We start from the raw sequence: 24535 nt of genomic DNA, 5'->3' as shown, positions 1-24535 counted from the left end.
GAGAGAGAGAGATTGTGAGAGAGAGCATGTGAGAAAGAGAGCGTGTGAGAAAAAGCGTGTGAGAAAAAGCATGAGAAAAAGCGTGAGAAAAAGCGTGTGAGAAAAAGCGTGTGAGAAAAAGCGTGTGAGAAAAAGCGTGTGAGAGAGAGAATGTGAGAGAGCGAGCGTGAGAGAGCGCGCGTGAGAGAGCGCGCGTGAGAGAGCGCGCGTGAGAGAGCGCGCGTGAGAGAGCGCGCGTGAGAGAGCGCGCGTGAGAGAGCGCGCGTGAGAGAGCGCGCGTGAGAGAGCGCGCGTGAGAGAGCGCGCGTGAGAGAGCGCGCGTGAGAGAGCGCGCGTGTGAGAGCGCGCGTGTGAGAGCGCGCGTGTGAGAGCGCGCGAGTGAGAGAGCACGCGTGAGAGAGCGCGCGTGAGAGAGCGCGCGTGAGAGAGCGCGCGTGAGAGAGCGCGCGTGAGAGAGCGCGCGTGAGAGAGCGCGCGTGAGAGAGCGCGCGTGAGAGAGCGCGCGTGAGAGAGCGCGCGAGAGTGAGAGAGAGTGGGTGAAAGAGAGATTGTGTGAAAGAGAGAGAGAGAGAGTGAGAGAGAGAGAGAGAGAGTGTGTGAGTTATAGAGAGTGTGAGAGAGAGTGTGAGACATAGAGTGTGTGAGTGAGTGTGCGGGAGAGAGAGCGTGCGGGAGAGAGAGCGCGCGGGGGAGAGAGAGCGCGCGGGAGAGAGAGAGCGCGCGGGAGAGAGAGCGCGCGTGATTGTGAGAAAGTGTGTGCGAGAGAGAGTGTGCGCGAGAGAGTGTGGGGTGGGAGAGAGAGAGAGAGAGTGTGGGGTGGGGGAGATAGAGAGAAAGAGAGAGTGGGGTGGGGGAGATAGAGAGAAAGAGAGAGTGGGTTGGGAGAGAGACAGAGAGTGGGATGGGAGGGAGAGGGAGAGAGAGAGAGAGAGAGAGAGAGAGAGTGTGGGGTGGGAGAGTGGGAGAGAGAGAGAGAGTAGGGTGGGGGGGAGAGAGAGTGTGAGAGAGTGTGCGTGAGAGAGTGTGCGTGAGAGAGAGAGAGTGCGTGAGAGAGAGAGAGTGCGTGAGAGAGAGAGTGCGTGAGAGAGAGAGAGAGTGCGTGAGAGAGAGAGTGCGTGAATATGAGGGAGTGCGGAAGAGGGAGAGAGGGAGAGGTAGACGGCACGAGGGAGAGAAAAGCGGGGAGCGAGAGAAGGTGGGAGATAGAGAAGGGCGGAGAGAGAGAGAGAAGGGCGGAGAGAGAGAGAGAGAGAGAGATGGGAGAGAGAGATGGGAGAGAGAGATGGGAGAGAGAGAGAGATGGGGGGGAAGGGTGAGATTGGGGGGTGGAAGGGCGAGATGGGGGGGAGGAGCGAGAGAAGGTGGGAGAGAGAGATATAGAGAGACAGAGAGAGATGGGGGGAGGGCGAGATGGGGGGGAGGGCGAGATGGGGGGGGAGAGAAGGCGAGAGACGGGTGAAAAGAGAGAGAGAGAGAGAGAGAGACGGGTGAAGGGAGAGAGAGACGGGGAGAGAGAGACGGGGGAGAAAGAGATGGGGGGAGAGAAAGAGATGGTGGGTGAAGAGAGATGGGGCAAGAGAGAGAGAGATGGGGGAGAGAGATGGGGAGAGAGAGAGAGAGAGAGAGAGAGAGATGGGGGAAGAGAGAGAGAGATTGGGGGGGAGAGAGAAAGAGATGGTGGGTGAAGAGAGATGGGGGAAGAGAGAGAGAGATGGGGGAGAGAGAGAGAGAGAGATGGGGGAAGAGAGAGAGATGGGGAGAGAGAGAGATGGGGTGCGAGAGAAAGAGAGGTGGGCGAGGGAAAGCGAGGTGGGCGGGGAAAGCGAGGTGGGTGGCGGGAGAGAGAGTTGGGGGGAGAGAGAGCGGGAGGGAGCGAGAGCGGGGGGGAGCGAGAGCGGGAAGGGGAGAGAGAGAGAGATGGGGGAGAGTGGGGGGGCGAAGAGAGCAGGGGGGAAAGAGAGCAGGGGGGAAAGAGAGCAGGGGGGAAAGAGAGCAGGGGGGAAAGAGAGCAGGGGGGAAAGAGAGCAGGGGGGCAGAGAGCAGGGGGGCAGAGAGCAGGGGGGCAGAGAGCAGGGGGAAAGAGAGCAGGGGGGGGAAAGAGAGCGGGGGGGGAAGAGAGCAGGGGGGAAGAGAGCAGGGGGGAAGAGAGCGGGGGGGAAGAGAGCGGGGGAGAAGAGAGCGGGGGGGGGAAGAGAGCGGGGGGGGGGAGAGAGCGGGGGGGGGGGAGAGAGCGGGGGGGGGAAGAGAGCGGGGGGTGGAAGAGAGCGGGGGGGGAAGAGAGCGGGGGGGGGAAGAGAGCGGGGGGGGGAAGAGAGCGGGGGGCGGAAGAGAGCGGGAGGGGGAAGAGAGCGGGGGGGGGAAGAGAGCGGGGGGGGAAAGAGAGCGGGGGGGGAAAGAGAGCGGCGGGGGGGAAAGAGAGCGGCGGGGGGGGAGAGCGCGGGGGGGGGAGAGAGCGGGGGGGAGAGAGCGGGGGGGAAGAGAGCGGGGGGGAAGAGAGCGGGGGGGAAGAGAGCGGGGGGGTGGAAAGAGAGCGGGGGGGTGGAAAGAGAGCGGGGGGGGAAAGAGAGCGGGGGGAGTGAAAGAGCGTGGGAGCGGGGGGAGGAAGAGAGCGGGGGGAGGAAGAGAGCGGGGCGGGGAAGAGAGCGGGGGGGGGGAAGAGAGCGGGGGGGGGGAAGAGAGCGGGGGGGGGGAAGAGAGCGGGGGGGGGAAGAGAGCGGGGGGGGGGAAGAGAGCGGGGGGGGGAAGAGAGCGGGGGGGGGGAAGAGAGCGGGGGGGGGGAAGAGAGCGGGGGGGGGGAAGAGAGCGGGGGGGGGAAGAGAGCGGGGGGGGGGAAGAGAGCGGGGGGGGGGAAGAGAGCGGGGGGGGGGAAGAGAGCGGGGGGGAAGAGAGCGGGGGGGGGAAGAGAGCGGCGGGGGGGGGAGAGAGCGGGGGGAGGGAAGAGAGCGGGGGGAGGGAAGAGAGCGGGGGGGGGGAAGAGAGCGGGGGGGGGGGAAGAGAGCGGGGGGGGAGGAAGAGAGCGGGGGGGGGGGAAGAGAGCGGCGGGGGGGGAAAGAGAGCGGCGGGGGGGAAGAGAGCGGGGGGAGGGAAGAGAGCGGGGGGGGGAAGAGAGCGGGGGGGGGAAAAGAGAGCGGGGGGGGGAAGAGAGCGGGGGGGGGGAAGAGAGCGGGGGGGGGAAGAGAGCGGGGGGGGGAAGAGAGCGGGGGGGGGGAAGAGAGCGGGGGAGAGAGAGAGAGAGAGAGAGAGAGAGAGAGAGAGAGAGAGAGAGTGGGGTGGGGGGGGAGAGAGAGAGTGTGTGTGTGTGTGTGTGTGAGTGTGTGTGTGAGAGAGAGAGAGACTGGGGTGGGGGGAGAGAGAGAGAGAGAGACTGGGGTGGGAGAGAGAGAGTGTTGGGTGGGGGAAGAGAGTGAGAGTGTGGGGTGGGAGAGATATAGAGAGAGAGAGAGGCGGGAGAGAGTGAGAGTGTGGGGTGGGGGAGAGAGAGAGAGAGAGACTGTGTGGGGTGGGGCAGGAGAGAGAGAGAGTGAGTGTGGGGTGGGAGAGAGAGCGAGAGAGTGTGGCAGGGGGGAAAAGAGAGTGGCGGGGAGGAAAAGAGAGGGGCGGGGGGGAAAAGAGAGGGGCGGGGGGGAAAAGAGAGTGGCGGGGGGGAAAAGAGAGTGGCGGGGGGGAAAAGAGAGTGGCGGGGGGGAAAAGAGAGTGGCGGGGGGGAAAAGAGAGTGGCGGGGGGGGGGAAAGAGAGTGGCGGGGGGGGGAAGAGAGTGGCGGGGGGGGGAAAGAGAGTGGCGGGGGGGGAAAAGAGAGTGGCGGGGGGGGAAAAGAGAGTGGCGGGGGGGGAAAAGAGAGTGGCGGGGGGGGAAAAGAGAGTGGCGGGGGGGGAAAAGAGAGTGGCGGGGGGGGAAAAGAGAGTGGCGGGGGGGAAAAGAGAGTGGCGGGGGGGGAAGAGAGTGGCGGGGGGGGGAAGAGAGTGGCGGGGGGGGGAAGAGAGTGGCGGGGGGGGGAAGAGAGTGGCGGGGGGGGGAAGAGAGTGGCGGGGGGGGGAAGAGAGTGGCGGGGGGGGGAAGAGAGTGGCGGGGGGGGGAAAGAGAGTGGCGGGGGGGGGAAAGAGAGTGGCGGGGGGGGAAAGAGAGTGGCGGGGGGGGGAAAGAGAGTGGCGGGGGGGGGAAAGAGAGTGGCGGGGGGGGGAAAGAGAGTGGCGGGGGGGGGAAAGAGAGTGGCGGGGGGGGGAAAGAGAGTGGCGGGGGGGGGAAAGAGAGTGGCGGGGGGGGAAAGAGAGTGGCGGGGGGGGGAAGAGAGTGGCGGGGGGGGGGAAGAGAGTGGCGGGGGGGGGGAAGAGAGTGGCGGGGGGGGAGAGTGTGTGAAAGAGAGTGCGGGAGAGGGAGAGGGCGGGAGAGGGAGAGGGTGAGGGCGGGGAGAGAGAGGGGGCGGGGAGAGAGAGGGGGCGGGGGAGAGAGAGGGGGCGGGGGAGAGGGAGGGGGCGGGGGTGAGAGGGCAGGGGAGAGAGGGCGGGGGAGATCGAGAGAGCCCAAGATAGAGGGAGAGAGTGAGCGCGTGAGTGAGAGGTGCAGGATATGGAGTGGGGTTGGGGGTGGGGGGGGGGGGGGGGCGGAGGTGGAGTGGTGGGGAAGAGACAGACAGACAGACAAAGACAAAGTGAGAGAGGGAGAAAGGTGTTGGTGCCACATATATAACTTTGAATACAATACTGATAACCTGTCAAGGCCATCAGTAGAAATAAGCTGTTGTGGTGCAGCAAAATATAAAAGGCCCGTTACTACATGGTTGCAGTTGCAAGATAAATAACAACAGACCAGGAAGGCATCTCATTGGATGTAACAGTGGGTGAGATTGCCTCAGTCAGTTGGGATGCAGGTTTATTCACACAGCCCACCAAAAACAATAATGTTTTCATCAACTGTAATAATCTGGAACAAAAATCAGAAATTGCTGGATAAACTCAGCAGGTCTGGCAGCTTCTGTAGAGAGAAAACAGTTAAATGTTTGGGCCCAGTGACTCTTGTTCAGAACACCTTCCCTGAAGGACGATCATTGGAGCCAAGACATTCACTCTGATTTCTCTCCACAGATGCTGCCAGACCTGCTGAGATTTTCCAGCAATTTCTGATTTCCAGTATCTGCAGTTTTTTTTGTAATGATCTGGAAGTGTGCTAGCTGGAAGTTGGATGAGACAATTTTGTTTGCCTTTTGCAGTTCATAAGATCAAGCTACAACATTTTTATTGTAGTGACAAAGTAGTCAGGTTTTAGCATTTGTAAACACACCATTAATTTCAGTCTCATTGTTACTTCTTCCCATATCACCCTCATTCATTAATATATAGTTTCCTATTGATTCATGTAACATTGCCTTACCTCCTCAGTTAATCTTCTAAAGGTATGACCATCAGACAAACCAATTTCAGGTTGCCGTTCCTGCAAGAGTTTCCTTTCTCTTTCATTCAGTGGATTAATATCAAGGTGATTCACTTCCTCTTGTTGCTGTTGGAATCTTCCCTTTTTAGTTTCATTGTCCTAGATATGAAGCATCCATGTTAGGGGATAAAGATTCTCTCTTTGTCTGTTTGAATACCCATCAAATGAACAAATTATCCACTAGTTAAATTTGTGGTGTCTTTTTATTGTTCTGCAGTGAGAACATCAAGACAAATGATCTGCAGGGAATCAACACTTTTGTAAACATACAGTACTGCATTGCAAGACTCTATGTGCATACTTTAATGTGAGAAAATTTGGATATGTATATAAATTCACAGCCAGTGAGCAAAACATTAGGAAGAAACAGTCTGAAGTGACTTCAAATTCATTTAGGATTAGGATGAAAGCCAAAATTAGAGGTTAGTATTTCGGGAATATCTTGTGATGCACACTGAACCACATACACACAGCAATATTATGCACCTCAGTTCGCAGTCTCTGTGTACACTTCTTGCATTTCCATTACCTACGCAAATTCAGAAAATGTGACAATTTCAGAGGCATGAGAGAAGGTAGAATGGGAATTGTGGCAAGGATGAGACACGTCAATTCCAGCATCACCAAAGATAGTTGAAAAGAGATTTGGTCAATGTGTTCAAATTCATGAAACAGTATACGTAGAAAGAATACATACACAGAGAAATTATTCATATTAGCAGAAGGGCAGAGAATCCAAGGATTTTGAGTTATCTGGCAAAAGAAGCAGAGGCAATGTGATGTTACAATCTTTTTAATGCAGTGTGATTAGGATCGAGAAGGCAGTGCCTAAATGTGGCTTTCAAATGGCATTAGATAAGCAATTGCAAAGATTAAAATGTGCAGGGTCTTGAGGAATGGGAATGGGCAGCTGCAGCCCAGCCAAGCAGCAAAGTCACTGCTTCCCTGTGCCACTAGACCATGACAGTCAAAGAGTATGCAGAAACACTTTCTAACAAACCACTCCTGATGGGAAGTAGATTTGGGACCTCTGGAACAAAACTGTGATCAGGCACACAGGGAGGAATATACAATGGAAAATCATTCACAAAGGTAACATCAGGTCCTCATCTACGCAGGGCAGCAGTATTTTCAGCAGAAACTTGATCAACTGAAAATTATTTTCAGCTTTGGTTAATCATTTTCCTTCTTTTACTTAGTACTGTATGCTTGAAGTAATCATTTTCCTGCATTTTGGTGGTGGATAACATTATATCGCAAACAGCCAAAATGTAGCTGCATCCTCAATAAAATCAATATGCTGCCAAATCTTTAATATTTCAAGGCAATGGTTTCAAACTTGACCTCAGGATGCTGCATAACACACTTACACTCTGTTAGGTCTGTTGATATGTCATTGAATTGCTACTGGACTCGTCATCCAGTGACCCAGGTTGATGCTTTGGGTTCATCGGTTTAAATTCCATCATGGCAAATGGCAAAATTTGAATGCAATAAATCAAGAACTTAAAGTTCATCTAATGGTAACCACGAAATCATTGCCAATTGTTATTAAAAACCTATCTGGTTCATGAATGACCGAGGAAAAAAAAAAATGCCATCGTCACCTAGTCTGATCTACATGTGACTCGAGATCCACAGCAATGTGGTTGACTCTGAAATGGCCTTTCATCTATTCAATTGTATCAAACAAAGCTTTTAAAATTTTTTTTGGTTGGTTTAGATACATCAGAAAAACAACTGAGTGAAGACATTAAATGGAAGATTATCCTGATAATGTTAGTATTGACCTTGTTGGAGAAATAAAGTGCTTCAGAGCTTATATCAGGGGATGATATCTAGAGGTGTTTCGGGTCCAGTGTCCCATCTTCAGAACTCCTACTATAGAAAGGCCATCATTAAAGTGTGCAGAAAAGATTTAGTAGGATGCTACCTTGACCAGAAGATCTCAGTCACAAGGAGAGGTTGGATAGGCTGGGACTATTTTTCGCTGGAGGATAGGAGAGTGTATGGGGACCTGGCAGAGATAAGGTAGATAGCTGACAGAGTTTCCCCATGGTAAGGGTGGGTAAACCTAGAGGGAATAGATTTAAGGTGAGAGGGGAGAGATACAGAAGAGTCGGTGGAAGGGAGAGGTAGATTTTTTTTTCACGCAGATGATGGTGTGTATATGGAACAAGCTGCCAGAAGCAGCGAATACAAATGGAAGTTTCCAGTGGAAGCGAATACAATTCTGTCACTTAAGAAACATTTCGACAGCTACACAGATGGGATAGGTATGGAGGGAAATGGACTAAATGCAGGTAAATGTGATTAGTTTAAATTGTGAAAACTGGGTAGCATGGGCAAATTGAGCCGAAGGGTCTTTTTCCATGCTGGAGACCTCTATGACTCTCTATGCTTCACTGATGCCACAAGGACCTGTATCAAGTCAGTCAAGAAAATATTCAGAGTCTAAATTAGAGTGGTGCTGGAAAAGCACAGCAGGTCAGGCAGCATCTGAGGAGCAGGAAAACCAACGTTTCGGGCAAAAGCCCTTCATCAGGAGTAGAGCTATTCCTGATGAAGAGCTTTTGCCTGAAATGTCGATTTTCCTGCTCCTCGGATGCTGCCTGACCTGCTATGCTTTTCCAGCACCACTCTAATCTAGACTCTGGTGTCCAGCATCTGCAGTCCTTGTTTTTACCAAAAACTATTCAGTTGACTTTCCCTAATAAGTGAAAAGGCAGCTCTCCTTGAGTGTAACAATATCAAACTAAGGGAAACGTTATTGTAGACAAATGTCTTCAAGAATGAATGATACTGCAAGAAATGTTGCCAGCAGGAAGCATCAAGTTCAGTCGGTACTAATATAATGCATTACTTCTGTTCCCGTGCAATCTCACATTATAAGAAAATTGCATAATTTGCTGCACCATCCAAATTAGTGGGGCCTGAATCGTATCATAGCCAATATTGGTAAGTTCGCATTCTACAAATAGTGGTCTAAATTATTCAGTTGCGTTAAAGCCAATTTTCGTTGAAGAAATAGGTGTTATAGAACCGACTGTACGCAGAAAGTAGTAAATATTGTTGTGCAACATTTGAGAACATCAGTGATATCCAAATATCTCAAAAGAAAATGTTTTAATTTTATTGCAGACTGTATTGCTGTTTCCATTCAATAAGTGATCATCAGTGTATTTGCTTTTGTTTTTGTAAATTAAAAGGTTTTCATATGTGCAAAACTTAAAAATCATGAACTGCTTTCATTTGACAGTATTTCAAAATTCGAAAAGGCTTGAGAGACATATTTTGAAGTTGGAATACTACATTTTTGTTGCACCTTCACCACTGTTCATATGCTACCAAGTGATACCTAGATCCATGTAAACCTCATCAAATACACTATCCTCATTAACCCTTCTGAAAAGAATTCAGTCATGTTCATCAACACAGATTATCCTTCTGATATGCTTAATTGAGCTCTGCATCCAAATGAACTACAACAAGGATAGCAATAAGTGCTAAATGTTTAAAAGTGCAAATATAAAGCTTCATATTTCTACTTTCATTGCCCTTTGTGTTCAAATAATACTATTTTGGGAGGAACGTGATGAATCTTCTGAAGGACGACACAGCTTTGCAGATCATTATGTCATATTGATACCACAAAGGCTGGGAACCCTGATAACATTCTACTTCAGAACGACTGAAGATTTCTGTTCCAGTACCAGTTGTGTCCCTTGACAAGCTGTTCAAGTGGCGTTACAACACAGAAATCTATCTGGCAATGTGAATAATTTCTAGATCATGCCCTGTCTAAAAAAAATCAGGACAAATTCAGTCCAAACAATTACTGCACTATCAATGTAATCTTAACGAAAAAAGTGATGGAAAGCACCATAGACAATGTTATCAGACAGCACTTAATAAACTGATCACTGACATACAGTTTGGTTCTACAGCATCTATTTCATCTTTTGACCTCATTTGACTTTGTTCCAAACATGGAAAAAGCTCACAGAATTTAAGAGGATAAATGAAAATTATTGCCCTTGACATGAAGGCCACATTTGACTGAGCTTGGCATCAAGCAGCCCTAGCAAAACTGAAGTTAATGGGAATTGAGAGGAAAAATCTCCAATTGTTGAGTCATACTAACCAAAAAGGAAGATAACTGTGCATCCCAGAATTTCTCATTCCAGAGACATCACTGCAGGAGCACCTCACCATTTTCAGTTATTTCATCAATGACTTTCCCTATTCCGTAAGGTCAGAAGTTGGGATGCTCAGTGTTGATTGCATAATGTTCAGCACCTGTCAGATACTGAACCTTGGCTAATTGCAACAAGACTTGAAAGGCATTTTGGTTTGGCTGATAAATTGCAAATAACAAACAACAACATATCACCCATGTGCCAGACAAAAGCCATCTCCAACTAGACAGAATCCATCCATTATCCCTTGACATTATCTCAAGAGGGTTGGAATATAAAAGCAGAGATGTACTACTAAGACTTTATAAAGCTCTGGTTAGGCCCCATTTGGAGTACTGTGTCCAGTTTTGGTCCCCACACCTCAGGAAGGACATACTGGCGCTGGAATGTGTCCAGCGGAGATTCACACGGATGATCCCTGGAATGACAGGTCTAGCATATGAGGAATGGCTGAGAATACTGGGATTGTATTCGTTGGAGTTTAGAAGATTAAGGGGAGACTTAATAGAGACATACAAAATAATACATGGCTTGGAAAAGGTGGATGCTAGGAAATTGTTTCCGTTAGACGAGGAGACTAGGACCCGTGGACACAGCCTTAGAATTAGAGGGGGTCATTTCAGAACAGAAGTGCGGAGACATTTCTTCAGCCAGAGAGTGGTGGGCCTGTGGAATTCATTGCCACGGAGTGCAGTGGAAGCCGGGACGCTCAATGTCTTTAAGGCCGAGATTGATAGATTCTTGTTGTCTAGAGGAATTAAGGGCTACGGGGAGAACGCTGATAAGTGGAGCTGAAATGTGCATCAGCCATGATTGAATGGCGGAGTGGACTCGATGGGCCGAATGGCCTTACTTCCACTCCTCTGTCTTATGGTTTTATGGACTTTCTATGTATCACCATTACTGCACCCACCCCTCCTCTTCCTCCTCCTCCACCACCACCACCACCACCCACCCACCCCGCATTAAAACATTCTTACAATTGACTAGAAACTGAAGTGGACTAGCTGTATGAATACTATAGCTTCAAGCTGGTCAGAGATAAGAAATTCTGTGGTAGTTAACTCAGCCCCTTCTTAAAACTAGTCCTCAACAAGGCACAAGTGAAGAGTATAATCGAATAACCCCACTTGGCTGGATGACTGCATATCCAACAATGTCTAAGGAGGTCAACATCATCCATGACAACACAATCTACTTGATTGGCAACCCATCTGACACCTTAAACATTCACTCCCTCCACCACTGAGACACAGTGGCTGCAGTGTGTACCAATTCCTAGATATAGTAAACAACTCGCTAAGGCTGCTTAAACAGAAACATAGAAAAGAGGATTAGGAATAGGGCATATGACCCTTTGAGCCTGCTGTGCCATTCAATATGATTATGGCTGATCATCCAAGTCAGTACACTGTTCTCACATTCTCTCCAGACCTTTAATCCTTTTTGTCCTAAGAATTAAATCTAACTCTTTCTTGAAAACATTCAATTTTTTTTATCTCAACCATTTTCTGCGGCACCTTCCAAACCTGTGACCTCCACCACCAAGGAGGACAAGGGCAGTCGATGCATACAAACCCCATGATCACCACCAAGCCACACCACATTTTGATCTGAACCATATTCCTATTCTTTTGCTGTCAGTTAAAATCCTGTGACTCCTTCCCCAAGAGCACTGTAGGTGTACCTACACTACATGATCGCAAGGTTTGAGAAGACAGCTCATTACCACTTTCTTGAGGTGAATTAGGGATTGCAATAAATGCTGGCATAACCAGCAATGCCTACATCCAATGAATTCATTTAAAAAAAAGTGTCAATCATGTACAGGATGTTTGAGATAAGAAACCCCCACTGTGGGGGGGAAGGGGAGAAGCATTGTAGATCATCACCAAAAGCTAATAAAATACAAGTCTTCACAACACTTTGGTAACTGACCTCACTTTGAATCCAGCCACTAAGTGTATATCTTCAGAATGAGCAAGATCATTTGTGTCGAGAGTAGGGTGCTGGAAAAGCACAGGTCAGGCAGCTTTTGAGAAGCAGAAGAATTGATGTTTTGGGCAAAAGATCTTCATCAGGAATGAGGCTTTTGCCCGAAATGTTGATTCTCCTGCTCCTTGGATGCTCCCTGACTGGCTGTGCTTTTCCAGTACCCCACCCTCAACTCTGATCTCCAGCATCTGCAGTCCTCACTTTCTCCGAAAAGATCATTTGTGACTGATTTTCAAAAGAAGCAAAAGTAGAATACTTTCTGCCATTCTGGATTATTTATCTTTAACCACAGATAATCTATTAAAACCTTCTTGTCCTTTTATTTCCTTCCAAACATTAATCATACTAAGGAACTGGAATTGTTCACAAATTCTCACAAACAGGTTAGTGAGTTGTAGAAAGACAAAGGCCTGTCAACAGGTCACTTGCTGGCTTTCAAAGATTAAGAGAGAGATGTTGTACAGGGACAACTCGAATATGCAGGAGTCAATTCTAAAATGGGAGGTCATGTCGACTGAATAGGACAGTAGTTCAGCTTTTCAGTTTAGAAGAATTGGGATAGCTGACCAATATAAATGGAAAAAATTAAAAATCACCAGTTCTAATTAGGATTCTCAAAGCGCATTTCTCATTTACTTTTCATAGAACAGATGTACTGGACCTTTTGTACCCCCAAGGTTCAATGGGTCAAGTTTATTGTAACAATTCCAAGTGATTTACACTCTGGTTGACATCTATCGCCCATTTCCCACATTCTGCAATCACATGATTGACAGAAGCTTCAGGCTTAAAGCTAGAAATCATTGTAGAAACCAGTATTTCATTGTGTTTACAGAATAGATAGTAGGTTTCCATTGTAGCTTTTACAAGTTCCAGGTGCTTATATACCATTTACAGAGAAGTCAACCATATCATCACTTGAACAGATCTTAAAACAAAACATTTATCACTTAGCAACATGTTTTCATTCCATAATGTCAAAGAAAATCAGACTTTGAACAAAACAACTTGCATTATGATTTTATAAAGCTGAGAATCATTTATTAATTCTCTTAAATCAATTTATCTGACCACTAGCTCCCACAAGGACCAGGATAATAATTGTTTCATTATTTCAGAAGTTTTTTTAAAATTAAAATTGCATATGAAGTTACTTGGCCTGTTGAAGCTTTCATATCACACTGCTGGTTGGATTACTTAGCTTCTGGAGCAGCAAAGTAAGCATTATGCTTGGACAATCTTGAACATATGCAACCAACTTGGAATTCTGTGCGCTGCTCTTTCCCATTGTCTGCAAAGGCTCTGTACAAGCAAAGATGTAATGATGGTCAACAAGACTGAGCTGAGTGCTGTGACTGCCCACTTTGAAAAGAGGAGAAAGTTTGGATTGTCATCTATACCAGTAAAATGGAGAGGAAGAGATTTTAAGTTATTTGGCATTGGTGCTCAAACACCTTTAGATTCATATACAAACTCAGCCAGATTGATGGGATGCAAATCTTCTGAGGTAATGGTGTGTCCAAATCTGAGTCTGAGGACTTATCGGGTTATGCAATGTTTCTCTATCGGGCCTATTAAAAATTCTTAAATTTTTGATCATATTTTATACTTTCAATCACAGTGGAAAAGTCAGTATGACTTAATATATTGCACAGATCCACAAACTGACTTACAATATTCCAACACCCTTCTGTTCTGAAGTCATATCAGACCCAAAATGTCACAGATGCCAGCAAACCTACTGAGTTTCTCCAGCATACTCTGTGATTGTTACAATTGTACAGCAAACATTTTCAAACATTGCTAATTCAAAAGCAACACATTTTATTGATTCATTCCAATAAATTGGTTATATACTCAGTTAGGAAGTTCCCTCAACATGCCAACTAAGTGAGCTGACAAATTGTTATGATCCCAGCTAATCTGGACAAGTCAGATTCCAGAACAAAACATGTCTTGAAAAACCATAGGTTTTAGTTTTATAACTTGGTTACCATGATGGTCGTTCACTTGAACATACTCACAGGAATTTGTCAATGTACTTCTAACAAAAGCACATCAGAGTTCATTACATACTAAAACAAAGTCTATAGATATTGGAGCTGACTGGAATTGGAAACTGTTTGGTAAGCATAGTTAACAAAAACAGGGAAATTGCTGGAAAAGCTCAGCAGATCTGGTGGCATCTGTGGAGAGAAATCAGCATTAACGTTTCAGGTCGTGACCCTTCCTCAGAACATTGTTAAGGTCTTTTTTGTTCTTAATATTTTAATATAGTAAACAAATTGGTGGTCACGTTCAAAATTTATAAATAACATACATACTTGAGTAATATAGCTAAATGATTACTTAAAATGGATTAATGATAGCAGGCTAGATTTGTCAAAGCTGTAGCGTGTGGGGATCTTCTGACTACCAATGCAATCCAGGTCAAATGTTTGAAGTCCAAGTAGGTTTGACTCAGAGTTTGAGGCAGAGGCTGATCTGCAGACACTGCTTGCAGGGGAAAATTACCTGGAATTTTTGTACCAGGAGACAGTCATACCACCTAGCCTAGAGACTTCTGACTTAGTCAGTGACAGGACAGTGTGACTTTAAGTGAGACAGACAAGGGGAACCAGAGGGCAAGTGTGTTAGCCTCTGCAATAGTCCAATAGGATTGAGGCTATTTCAGTCTGTTTGAATGAGAGCAGGGGACTGCACGGTGGATGAGTAAACCAAACATAACACCATGGCAGAGGGAGCCACTCAAGTAGGGGAAGGACCAGGCATGTAGTAGTAGACAGTACAGTGAGGGGAATTGATTTAATTCTTAGTAAAGAGTGAGAATCCAGACAATATTGTTGCCAGCTCAGTTCCAGGGTTCCGGAACCTGCTCACGGTACTGAAGTAACTTTCACTGGGTTCCAGTAGTTGTGGTCCACGTAGGTTGCAATAGTCAGAACTAGGAAAAACATGCTGCAGAAAAAGCTGGGCACACAATTCAAAAGCATAACCTCAAAGGTTATAATCTGAATTATTACCTGAGCTCTGAGCAACTTGGCATAGGGTATATAAAATTAGAGAGATGAATGCGTAACTTGAAGACCAGTGTGGGAGAAGTAGGTTCTGGCTTGTAGGCTATTGACATCAGGACTGTGGAAATTGCAATTTGTACCACTGGGATGATTTATGGCTGAACTGAGCTAGGACCAGTATTCTTGTGAACCACTGAACGAGGAAAGTTTTAAACTAAGTAGTGGGGGCCGGGGATTAAATATGGGAAAGATGCTACACATCAACAAACCGAGACAAAGAGAAAGGAAAATAGTAACATGGGAAATGTGGTTCAAAGAGTGGCAGCAATGTGATATCCCCAAAGTTGCACATGACACAAAGCTGGGTAGATGCTGAGCTGCAAGGAACATGCAAAGATGCTTCCGTATTATTTGAACAAGCTGAATGAGTGGGCAAGTGCATGGCGGATGCAGTACAATGTGGATAAGTGCAAGGTTAGCCACTTTGAGAGCTAAAATAGGAAGGCAGATTATCTGAGTGGCTATAAATTGAGAGAAGGGAATGTGCAACTGGACCTGTACACCTGTCACTGAAGCTAAGCATGCAGGTGCAGCAGGCAGTCAAAGAAGGCAAATGGTATCTTGGCCTTCATAGCAAGATGATTTAAGTATGGGGCCAGGAATGTTTTGCTGCAATTATACAGGGGCCTTAGAGAGACACCATATCTGGAATACTGTGTGCAGTTCTCTTACATCTGAGAAAGGACATACTTGCTACACAGGGAGTGCAACAAAGGTTTATAAAATTGATTCAAGGCAACAAGACTGGTGATTGAGGAGAAGTACCTTCATACCGAAGATGGTGCTGAGTGTGGTAACACTGTACACTTTTCACTGTACTTGAGTACATATGACAAAACTTAAAACAATTAAATTAGGTTGAATCAGCTAGGATTATATTCATTGGAGTTCAGAAGAATGAGACAGGATCTCATAGCAACCTATACAATTCTAACAGCACTGGACAGAGAAGATGCAGGAAGAGTGTTCTCAATGGTGGAAAGTCATAGTCTAAGGAAATGGGGTAAACCATTTAGGTTTGAAAAAAGGAGAGATTTCTTCACCCAAAGTGGTGAGTCTGTGGAATTCACTTTCAAGGAAAGCAGTCAAGCTCAAAACCACTGCATGAGTTAAAGGAGTTGGAAAATGTGACTTGGGGTTAAAAAGAACCAAGGATATGCAGGAAAAGTGGGAACAGACTGTTGAGTTGGATGATCGGCCATGATCATAATAAAATAGCCTACTTACTCCTGCTCCTAATTTCCATGTTTCTGTGCTAAGCCAGAGCCTGGACTTGAATTTCCAGAGGGCATTAGATAAGGTACTACAAAAGATATTGTGGAAAAGTTTGGCTGACTGGCAGAAACCAGAAAGTATGCACCAATAAATCTTGGACTGGTAGGATTATGATGAGTGGAGTCCTACAGGAGATTGTGCCGTGGCATCAACTTTCAATGGCTTGGAGGAGGAGAGCAAAGGTATGAAATTTGCAGATTACACCAAGACAGGCAGAAAAGTATGTCTTGAAGTAGACATTAGGTAGTGGATAAATAGGTTCAGGGAGTAGGCAAAAATCTGGCTGATAGAGGGAAATGTGGGAACACAGAGAAGTGTTCACTTTGTCAAGAAGAATTACAGAATATTGTTCAATGGAAAACTGCAGAATTCCAAGGTGCAAAGAAATTTAGATGTTCGAGTATGTAAGTGACAATAACTTCATATGCAGGAACAGCTCATAACCAAGTCTAACACAATGCTAACAAACCAAGAAGCACCATCAGACCGGACACCCTTCCCACCAGATCCAACACCTACCTTCTCAAATGAAAACCCCGCACACTCCTATCTTAAAACAATCACTTACTCAACATCCTACGCACCCGGCATCCCAATTATACATTTACATATTTGATATACTTTGATTTATTGCTCTCATGACAATTGTTCACTACCATTCCTATGAAGTATAAGGATGGAACTATGCATATAGAAGTCTACTCTGTTTGGCAAGTGGGTGAGAGCAGGGGCACGAGGGCTGATACAAGACTCAGTGAAATAAATCAGATCAGAAGGCAGGGGAACCTCCTTCTCAGAGGGAGTTGTGAGGTGTGGAATTCAATTCCAGGTTAGTCGTTGAAACAGAAACGGTCAAAATTTGAGACTGAGGCGTGACCTTTCGGAGGTTTATAAAATCATGATGGGCATGAATTCAGGGTGAGAGGAGAAATATTTAAAAGGAACCTAAGGTGGAGCTTTTTCACAGAGGGGATACATGTATGGAATGAGCTGCCTGAGGAAGTGGTGGAGGCTAGTACAATTACAACATTTAAAAGGCATCTGAATGGGTATACGAAAATAAAGGCTTTAAAGGGATATGGGCCAAGTGCTGGCAGATGGGACTAGACTAATTTAGGACATCTGGTCGGCGTGGACGAGTTGGACTTAAGGGGCTGTTACGTTGCTGTACATTTAGATCATACTAAAGTGCATGACGGTAGCAGAACAGACTGCAGAGCAGTGTTACAACCACAGAGAAGGTTCAGAGAGAGATCAGAACATTTGAGAGGTACATGCAGAAGACTGATAACAGCAGTGAGAAGGAGCTGTTCTTGAATCTATTCGTACGTGTATTCAAATTCTTATATCTTCTGCCTGAAGGAGGAAGAGAGTACAACCAGGGTGGGAGAGGTCTTTGATTATATTGGTTGCTTTCCCGAAGCAGTGGTGAGTATAGATGGAGCGAATGGATGGAAGGCTGTTGTGTGTGATGGACTGCGCTGTAGTTTGAAACTCTGTAGTTTCTTGTGGCCTTGAGAAGAGCAGTGCTTAGCGTTTCACAGGAGTTGACAAAAGCAGCCATCTGCGCTGGACATTCAATCACAGATTAGGGCAATTGACTGTTTGTCTCCCCCAGTATTCTGCACGATGACAGACTTGTCAGGTTTCTGAAGCAGCCATGATTGCAATCTCCTGCCAGCTGTTTCCTAACATTAAAAAGGGCATAGTAGCAATCGGAGTGTGATAGCCGCTCCTTGTCACGAGAAGGATTCAAAACTGATAAGGCGTGTCCAATAGACTGTTAGTACTTAAAGATGACAAGGCACCAAGACCAGGTAAGATGTATTGAAGTATACTGAAATAAGTTGGAGTGGAAGTAGTGGACGTATTGGCCATAATCTTTTAATAATTCTGGATTTGGGAGATGCCACAAGACTGCAGAATCATAGACATTACACTCTTGTTCAATAAAGGTTCTGAGAATAAGTGCAGCAATTACAAACCTTTCAATTGCAACATGAATACAAACCTGAATAAATGGTAGGAAACAGACTGTAATGGTCAATGGGCATTTTTTTTGGGCTGGAGAAAGGTTGTAGGGGAGTTCTCCAGGAGTCTGCATTAGGAATTCTTGGTTTTCCTGACACATATGACTCATCTAGATCAGGGACAATTTCCCGGTTTGTAGATGCTTCAAAACTTGGAAACACTGCAAACCATTGGGACAATGATAAATTTCAAAACAGGCCTAGACAAGTTGATGGAGCAAGAGAGAAGTAGATGATTTATTCTGCTAGGAAGAACAAAGACAGATAATACAACATAAGAAGGACACTTCTAAAGGGTGTGCAAGAGCAGAGCAGCCTGGGTACACAGATCACTCAAGGTGACAAGGCTAGTGAAGAGACCAACTGGTAAGCATATTATCCTGAACTTTGATTTCAAGAGCAAGAAAGTTATGCTGAATTTCTAGAAGACATATATTCGATCTCAGCTAGAGTGCTGTGTACAGTTAAGGACACCACACTTAAGAATGTGAAAGCATTAAAAAGACTGCAAAAGATATTCGGAGGTTAGATTGGCAAGATCGGAACCATTTTCATGTCAGAAGTGGCCATGAGACGATCTGACTAAAGTTTTCAAAATTATGAGGGGATGGACAGAGTACTTGGGGTCAAACTACTCCTGCTTATGAGAATAAAGAATGAGAAAGCACAGAATGAACATGATTGGTACATCAAACAAATATGATGTGAGAAAAATCTTTTTCACACAAGTGGTTCAAGCCTGGAATGCTCTGTGTATAAGTGTGCTGAAGACAGTTTCATTTGTGGCATTCAAGGTGGCACTGGATGATCATTTAAACAGAAACCAGCGAAAAATTACAGAGTTGCTTCCCAAAAGGGAAGTAGTGAACCAGATAGGTTTAAAAGAGAATTTCTGATCATTGCATGGTCACTGTCAATATGACCGAGATGAGCTTTGAATTCCGTATTTAGTAATGGAGTTTACATATTAATTGAACTTAAATTTCACTAGCTGCCATGGAGGGATATGAATCTGTACATTCAGAGCATTAATTTTAGCCTCTACCTCAGTACTACTGAGACATTTGGGACTTTCCACCTTGTATCCTCTTCATCACTTTGAACAGAAATGTCAGCTCAATGACTCAACAATTTCCATATTCTTCAGTGTAATAGGTTCAAGTGAGCTGAATAGAAGCATAAACTCACTATGTAAAAGACCAACTACCTTCCTTTAATCCTCAGCATACAGTACATTAATGCATTGCCATTGTAAAATAATAACTCAGATTAAATTTGAAGAGTCTTCAAATAGGAGACACTAAATAGAGAGAAATCCACTGCACAAGAAGTGGAACACACATCCAAGTGAGATCTAAAATAGTCTGCACACTCTATAGCTTTTTAACACTACAGCCATGAACTGTTTTGTACATTGCACGCTTTATATTTTGAAGCTACTACTATTCCAACATTCACTTCAGTAACACTCCATTCCTTATGACTCATACTGGAAATTTTTTAAATCATTGTTTCAAAGCTCTTTTGAAGATTTCTATGGTCTCCCATATTTTGTAAACCTTGGATAATTGGTGGATTATCTATACTGGCAGTCTGCCATCGGAGATCAATTTTCTTTATGCATAAATTAATTAGGAGGCCCTTTCTCACTGTATGCAATTAATCATTTTAGGCCTGTTAATAGGAGTTCTGTCTGTGATTACAAACCTCTCTACTCACAGTGAAGTATTTTTCAAAACAGAAAACAAAGTGACAAATCTGTAAGAAGACAGATACATGCAAAAGAAGAATATACAAAAAAGACACAAACCAAAAAGAGAAATTGAGAACACATGGCCATCAGACATGCACAAAAGGTTTAGAGAATGATCAAAACTTCAAAGTTGTTTGAACATAAGAATTTAAAATTTGTAAACCAGAATTCAACCAAAACCTACCTGTATAGATCAAACATCCAGGCATATATTATGCTTACCATATTATATGGAGTTTTTGTTTCTTTTGGGTCATTTATCCTCAATCTGTTAATTCCATGTCCAGGAGTTTTGGGCTGACGGTCTCTTGACTTTGCAGTTAATAAGTAAGAATCTTCAGCATAACTGCCAATACAGAACTTGTCTTTGTGTTTTTCTAATAGGGCTAAAGATCTGAAGTTCATATTACAATTCTCACAATGGAAATTCCCAACATCCATACTGAAGCCGGCGAAGTCCTTCAGTTGAAACAGAAACTTGGCATAATTCAAACTCAAATACCCGTACATTTACAGGTAAGTTATCAAATTTTCACAACAATTAACAGGACATATTACCATAAGCATCAATTCATGTTTCTCTTTTAAACAGAAAGTTACTTTTTAACAATTTTTTTTGATCTGGAGACATTCTACTTTTCGCAGCATTTAAAGATTTAAATTTCCAATATATCTGGTCTCTTTCCCACAACCAATGAATAAACCAAAATACATAAAGTAGCATCAACATATTTAGTAACAAAAACAAACATGTCACTTACAGTTTCTACAATTAACTCTAACAAGGTGTTACTTTAAACTGTCTTCAGATGTCAACTTGACAACGTCAACATTCAAAATCCTTAACAACCATTACATTGTAAAAACCTCATACACAAAATACATTATAATCATTTTTCTTCAGAAGCATGTCAATTCTAACTTTTTTTTGTAACAAACCTGTTACTGAAGTAACCAAAACGTGTATTTTACATTTTGTAAAATGTATATCCTATTCAGTTGTTTTGCATTTTTTGAGGCAGTCAGTTGTTTGGTTTGAATGATCGCTTTGATTGTTGCTAGGAAACTGCAGGAGGGCAGGGCACTCTGATATGACAAGTTAATCTTTGAAAAATTAAAATGACTTTTTAAAGGGGCACTGTTATCTTATTGAATTGTGTGCAACAATGTTTCAGCACATTAATGTCATTTTTGCTGCATTTGTTAAAGAAAATCACATATTGCCTATTGCACTTAAATTTAGAATTAGAACACAGTATTTTGATTTAGTATTTACAGAACACAGAAAATAAGGTGTTCAAAAGACTTCAGCAATTGCTGCACTGTTTATTACCCCCCATTGGTTGATCCAAGAATCAAATCTACCTTCAAGCTCTCCGAAGAAGATCCCTAAAAGAGGGACTGCCAGGTATCAAATTATTTTCAAAGATTATCTACTAGATTTTAAGTTGTTGTATTTAATTTTATATTCAGCTCTTTCATGTATAAAACACAGAACCCCATATCAAGTTCTGCCTCAATGACATTGTGAAAGAGAAAGTGGACTGTTGCCAGCTCTCAGTTCACACTATGACTGAGGCTGAAAATGTAAGCCAAGTATTCCTGATGCAAGTTCTGTTTCCAAGTTGCAGACAGCAGTTTTGAACAACAGGCCACTGTTAATGATCTTGGAACATTTATATTTATGCATAGTTGACTGACTATCAGCTTAGGTTTAAACTATAGATTGCTGTCCCTTGTAGTAAATGTTTAGATTATAAACATTCCATTCATAAAATATAACAAACTCTTTCATAACAAATAGTTCAAAAATTACAACATCAACAATTCTGGCAAACTGATGCAAAATATTTATTCCAAGTTATTTTAATGCAGTAGTTTTCCTCTTACAGATATTCATATGTGATAGCCACTTTCTTAAATTTGTAAATAACGTTATCAAAATAATCTTAATCTTTGAAATTTCACAAAATTTATATTTTACAATCCACCCTGAATATCAAGGCTGTTTGAAGAACTCAAAGCTCCTATTGTGAATATTTTACAACTGTACCAAAGAAATGGAGATAAACCTCTGGTGACAAATCTTGCTTTCTTTTCTCTAAATGTCACGACATTGAAAAACATATGTAGTTAGCATTATTCTTGACAACTATCATCAGTATTTTGAATTTGTCTCTTACACTGCTTTTTCTATCATACTGCTATTCCTACTAATTGTCTGCAAATGCTTATTTCCAAGCTTTCAAAAAAAAACCCACATTTTTTTTCCTTGCAAGTGATTACTCAATGTGTTTTGCCCCTTTTCTTCTTTATTGACTCATATTTCATTCTACGAAGCGTTCAACAGGACCAGCTGGTCAAAGAAAAAAAGAAAAAAGCTCAACAAGCAAATTTTCTTCTTTGGGATATGATCAACTCCCTTGTGCATGGAAAAATATAACTCTGTGTGCCAAAAGAGCTTTAGTAAGTTTAGTCCTCCAGCTATAAGAAAACATTTAATGTGAATTCCACTTGTACCAAGTTTAAACGTCATCATCAGAATTGGTACTACTGCTAGTTTCAGAATCTGATGCTTCATGAAGTCCTGTATTGAAAAAGCCTCTCCAGTCGGTGAAATGTAAAGCTGTACACCGGTTCTTCAATTGAAAACCATTTTTCCTAAAGCCATTTTTCTTCAGCTATAAAGAAGGAGAGAGATTTCAGATTAGCCACAGTGTTGTTTATAGCAGGCCTTCAGAACAACAGACCGCTCACTCACTAAAGTCACGCTACTTGAAACCAGGAATGAGTCTAACTTTGCAATTTATTTCAGAACAAACTAAACTTAAAACACAGTAGAAGACAATGGAACCTAAACCGATTGAGACTTTTCAAAAAGGTGACAACATAATAGCTAAAAAATGGTTGAAACTGGTATTGTTCACTGTTATCACATTGTACTTATCAAAACTGCATCATACCAAATTAACATAGATGCACTTGAATTCAGTATAATATATGTAATAAGAATTTGGGGAAATAGCTTCCCAATAATTTTTCATGGTGGCAATATGGTTGTATTAACAAAATTTTACCTACAACAATGCTTCCCAACTTCTTACCGTGACTCCATTTTTAGACTTGATAACAGTCTCAGCCCTTCAAAGAGTGTTAGGGGAGAAAAAGATCTTTTAAAGCAGGGGTAAGTGCAGGGAGGAAGATTAAGTACTGCTGCTTCAGAGCTTGCCATCCCAAAATTTCAGATTTTTCCCAATTGGAAGTCCACTTTTGGAAGCCCTGATCTACATTAAACCAATGCACAGGTTGATTGTCAGCATTTATGTAAAACTATATCCAATGGAAGCACCAAATATGTTCCATCTGTAAAATGGCAATGAAGACTGTTGTGTGTTTATTTTCAAAAGGTGCCACATCATCACCTTGGAGACCAGATGACTTCTGAGGGGTTTTGTGAAAAGTAGGCTCAAGGTTAGAGGACAGTCAAATTTGCAGTAAGCAAAGACTTCAGTCTTCACTGAAGCTGAGCTTCTCTCTGTGGGATTCCAATCCTTCACTTGAAAAGTCAAAGAGAATACAAAAGAAGACTAATTGCTCTGTGTGTACCTTGTCACTGCTAAGATGGAGGGTGCAAAATATTGTGCAAAAACAAATTTGTACCTATTGGAGATTTCCTTCAATCAGTGTAAGCTACAATGTCAAGAGTGTCCTGGTCCTGGCTGGCATGCCTAGTTCAGTGTTTAGACCTGTGCTATGACCTCACTAGCAACATGATAATCAAAAGATAGCTCATGGATAGAAAAGAAAAAAAAGTGTAGTTAACGTATGACTGCAAACTGGAAAGATTTATAAAGTAAAACTGTGGGTCACTTAAAATGGTGGAGGGCAAAGACCATACTTGGGGAGCTTTGGTGAACAAGTCTTTCAAAGAAAGAGAATTCGTAAAACCTTTTAAAAAGGTGACTGATTAAATTTCATAAGTAGGTCCAATGTGTACTAAGCAAAGACAACAAACCTAATCTCAATCATTGCTTAGATTAATGCATCGCAACCTGGGTGCTCCACTTTATGAAATATGTCACAGTGCTACATAAAGCATTGAATGCATTCATGAAGATAACTCATTAATTTTAAACCTAGAGACCTTGGAATCTGACGAGAGCAGAAAAACAAATCAATTGGAGAGACAAGCAATGTGTACCTAAGTGTCTGGGTTCTGATGGACTTCATTGTAGGGTCTTAAAAGAATTGGCTCGTAAGATAGTTGTTGCATTTGCTTTAATTTTCCAAAACTCCCGAGATTTTGGAACAGTTCTTTGTGATTGAAACCACATAAATATAACTCCTTTATTCCAAAAGGAAGATATAAAGCAGTAAACTACAGGCTAGTTAGTTTAAGATCTATTAAAGGGAGATGTGAGAAGTTATTATTAAATAAGTTATAGCAGAGACCCTGTGAGAGTTCAAGGTAATCAGGGAAAGTCAACATAGTTTTGTGAAAGGGAAATCATGTTTAACCAATCTATTGGCATTCTTTCCGCAGATAAAACATGCTGAGAATAAAGAGTAACTGGTGGAAGTATTGTACTTAAATTTGCAGAAGTCATTTTGATAAGATTCCACAGCAAATGCTAATGCGTAAAATAAAAGCCCATGTTGTAGAGATACAAGAATGGCTAGCTAACAGATGGCAGAGAATAGCTTTCAATGGATCATTTTCAGGTTGCCAAGATATAATGAGGGGTGTGCAATAGGGATCAGAACTGGTATCCCAACTGTT

General features: G+C 43.8%; 2 protein-coding genes across 3 annotated transcripts in view; both read right to left on the bottom strand.

Moving 5' to 3' along the window:
• The window catches only part of ccdc17 (coiled-coil domain containing 17), a 117843-nt gene extending 96353 nt beyond the window's left edge, over positions 1-21490 (bottom strand). The window contains exons 1-2 of the mRNA XM_072573268.1: positions 19978-21490; positions 5367-5525 (exon numbers count right to left, since the gene is read on the bottom strand). Of these exons, the coding sequence (XP_072429369.1) occupies positions 5367-5525; positions 19978-20265 (447 nt within the window). The 5' untranslated portion in view covers positions 20266-21490. The remainder of the gene's footprint in view (positions 1-5366; positions 5526-19977) is intronic.
• Positions 21491-21582: 92 nt separating this feature from the next.
• The window catches only part of gpbp1l1 (GC-rich promoter binding protein 1-like 1), a 109889-nt gene continuing 106936 nt past the window's right edge, over positions 21583-24535 (bottom strand). For both annotated transcript variants that reach the window (XM_072574361.1, XM_072574362.1), the window contains exon 12: positions 21583-22436. In XM_072574361.1, coding sequence (XP_072430462.1) covers positions 22281-22436 — 156 coding nt within the window. In that variant the 3' untranslated portion in view covers positions 21583-22280. The remainder of the gene's footprint in view (positions 22437-24535) is intronic.

This window comes from Chiloscyllium punctatum, chromosome 7 (assembly GCF_047496795.1).
Source record: "Chiloscyllium punctatum isolate Juve2018m chromosome 7, sChiPun1.3, whole genome shotgun sequence".
NCBI classification, from domain to species: Eukaryota; Metazoa; Chordata; class Chondrichthyes; order Orectolobiformes; family Hemiscylliidae; genus Chiloscyllium; species Chiloscyllium punctatum.
This window is presented reverse-complemented; position numbering and strand designations above follow the sequence as displayed.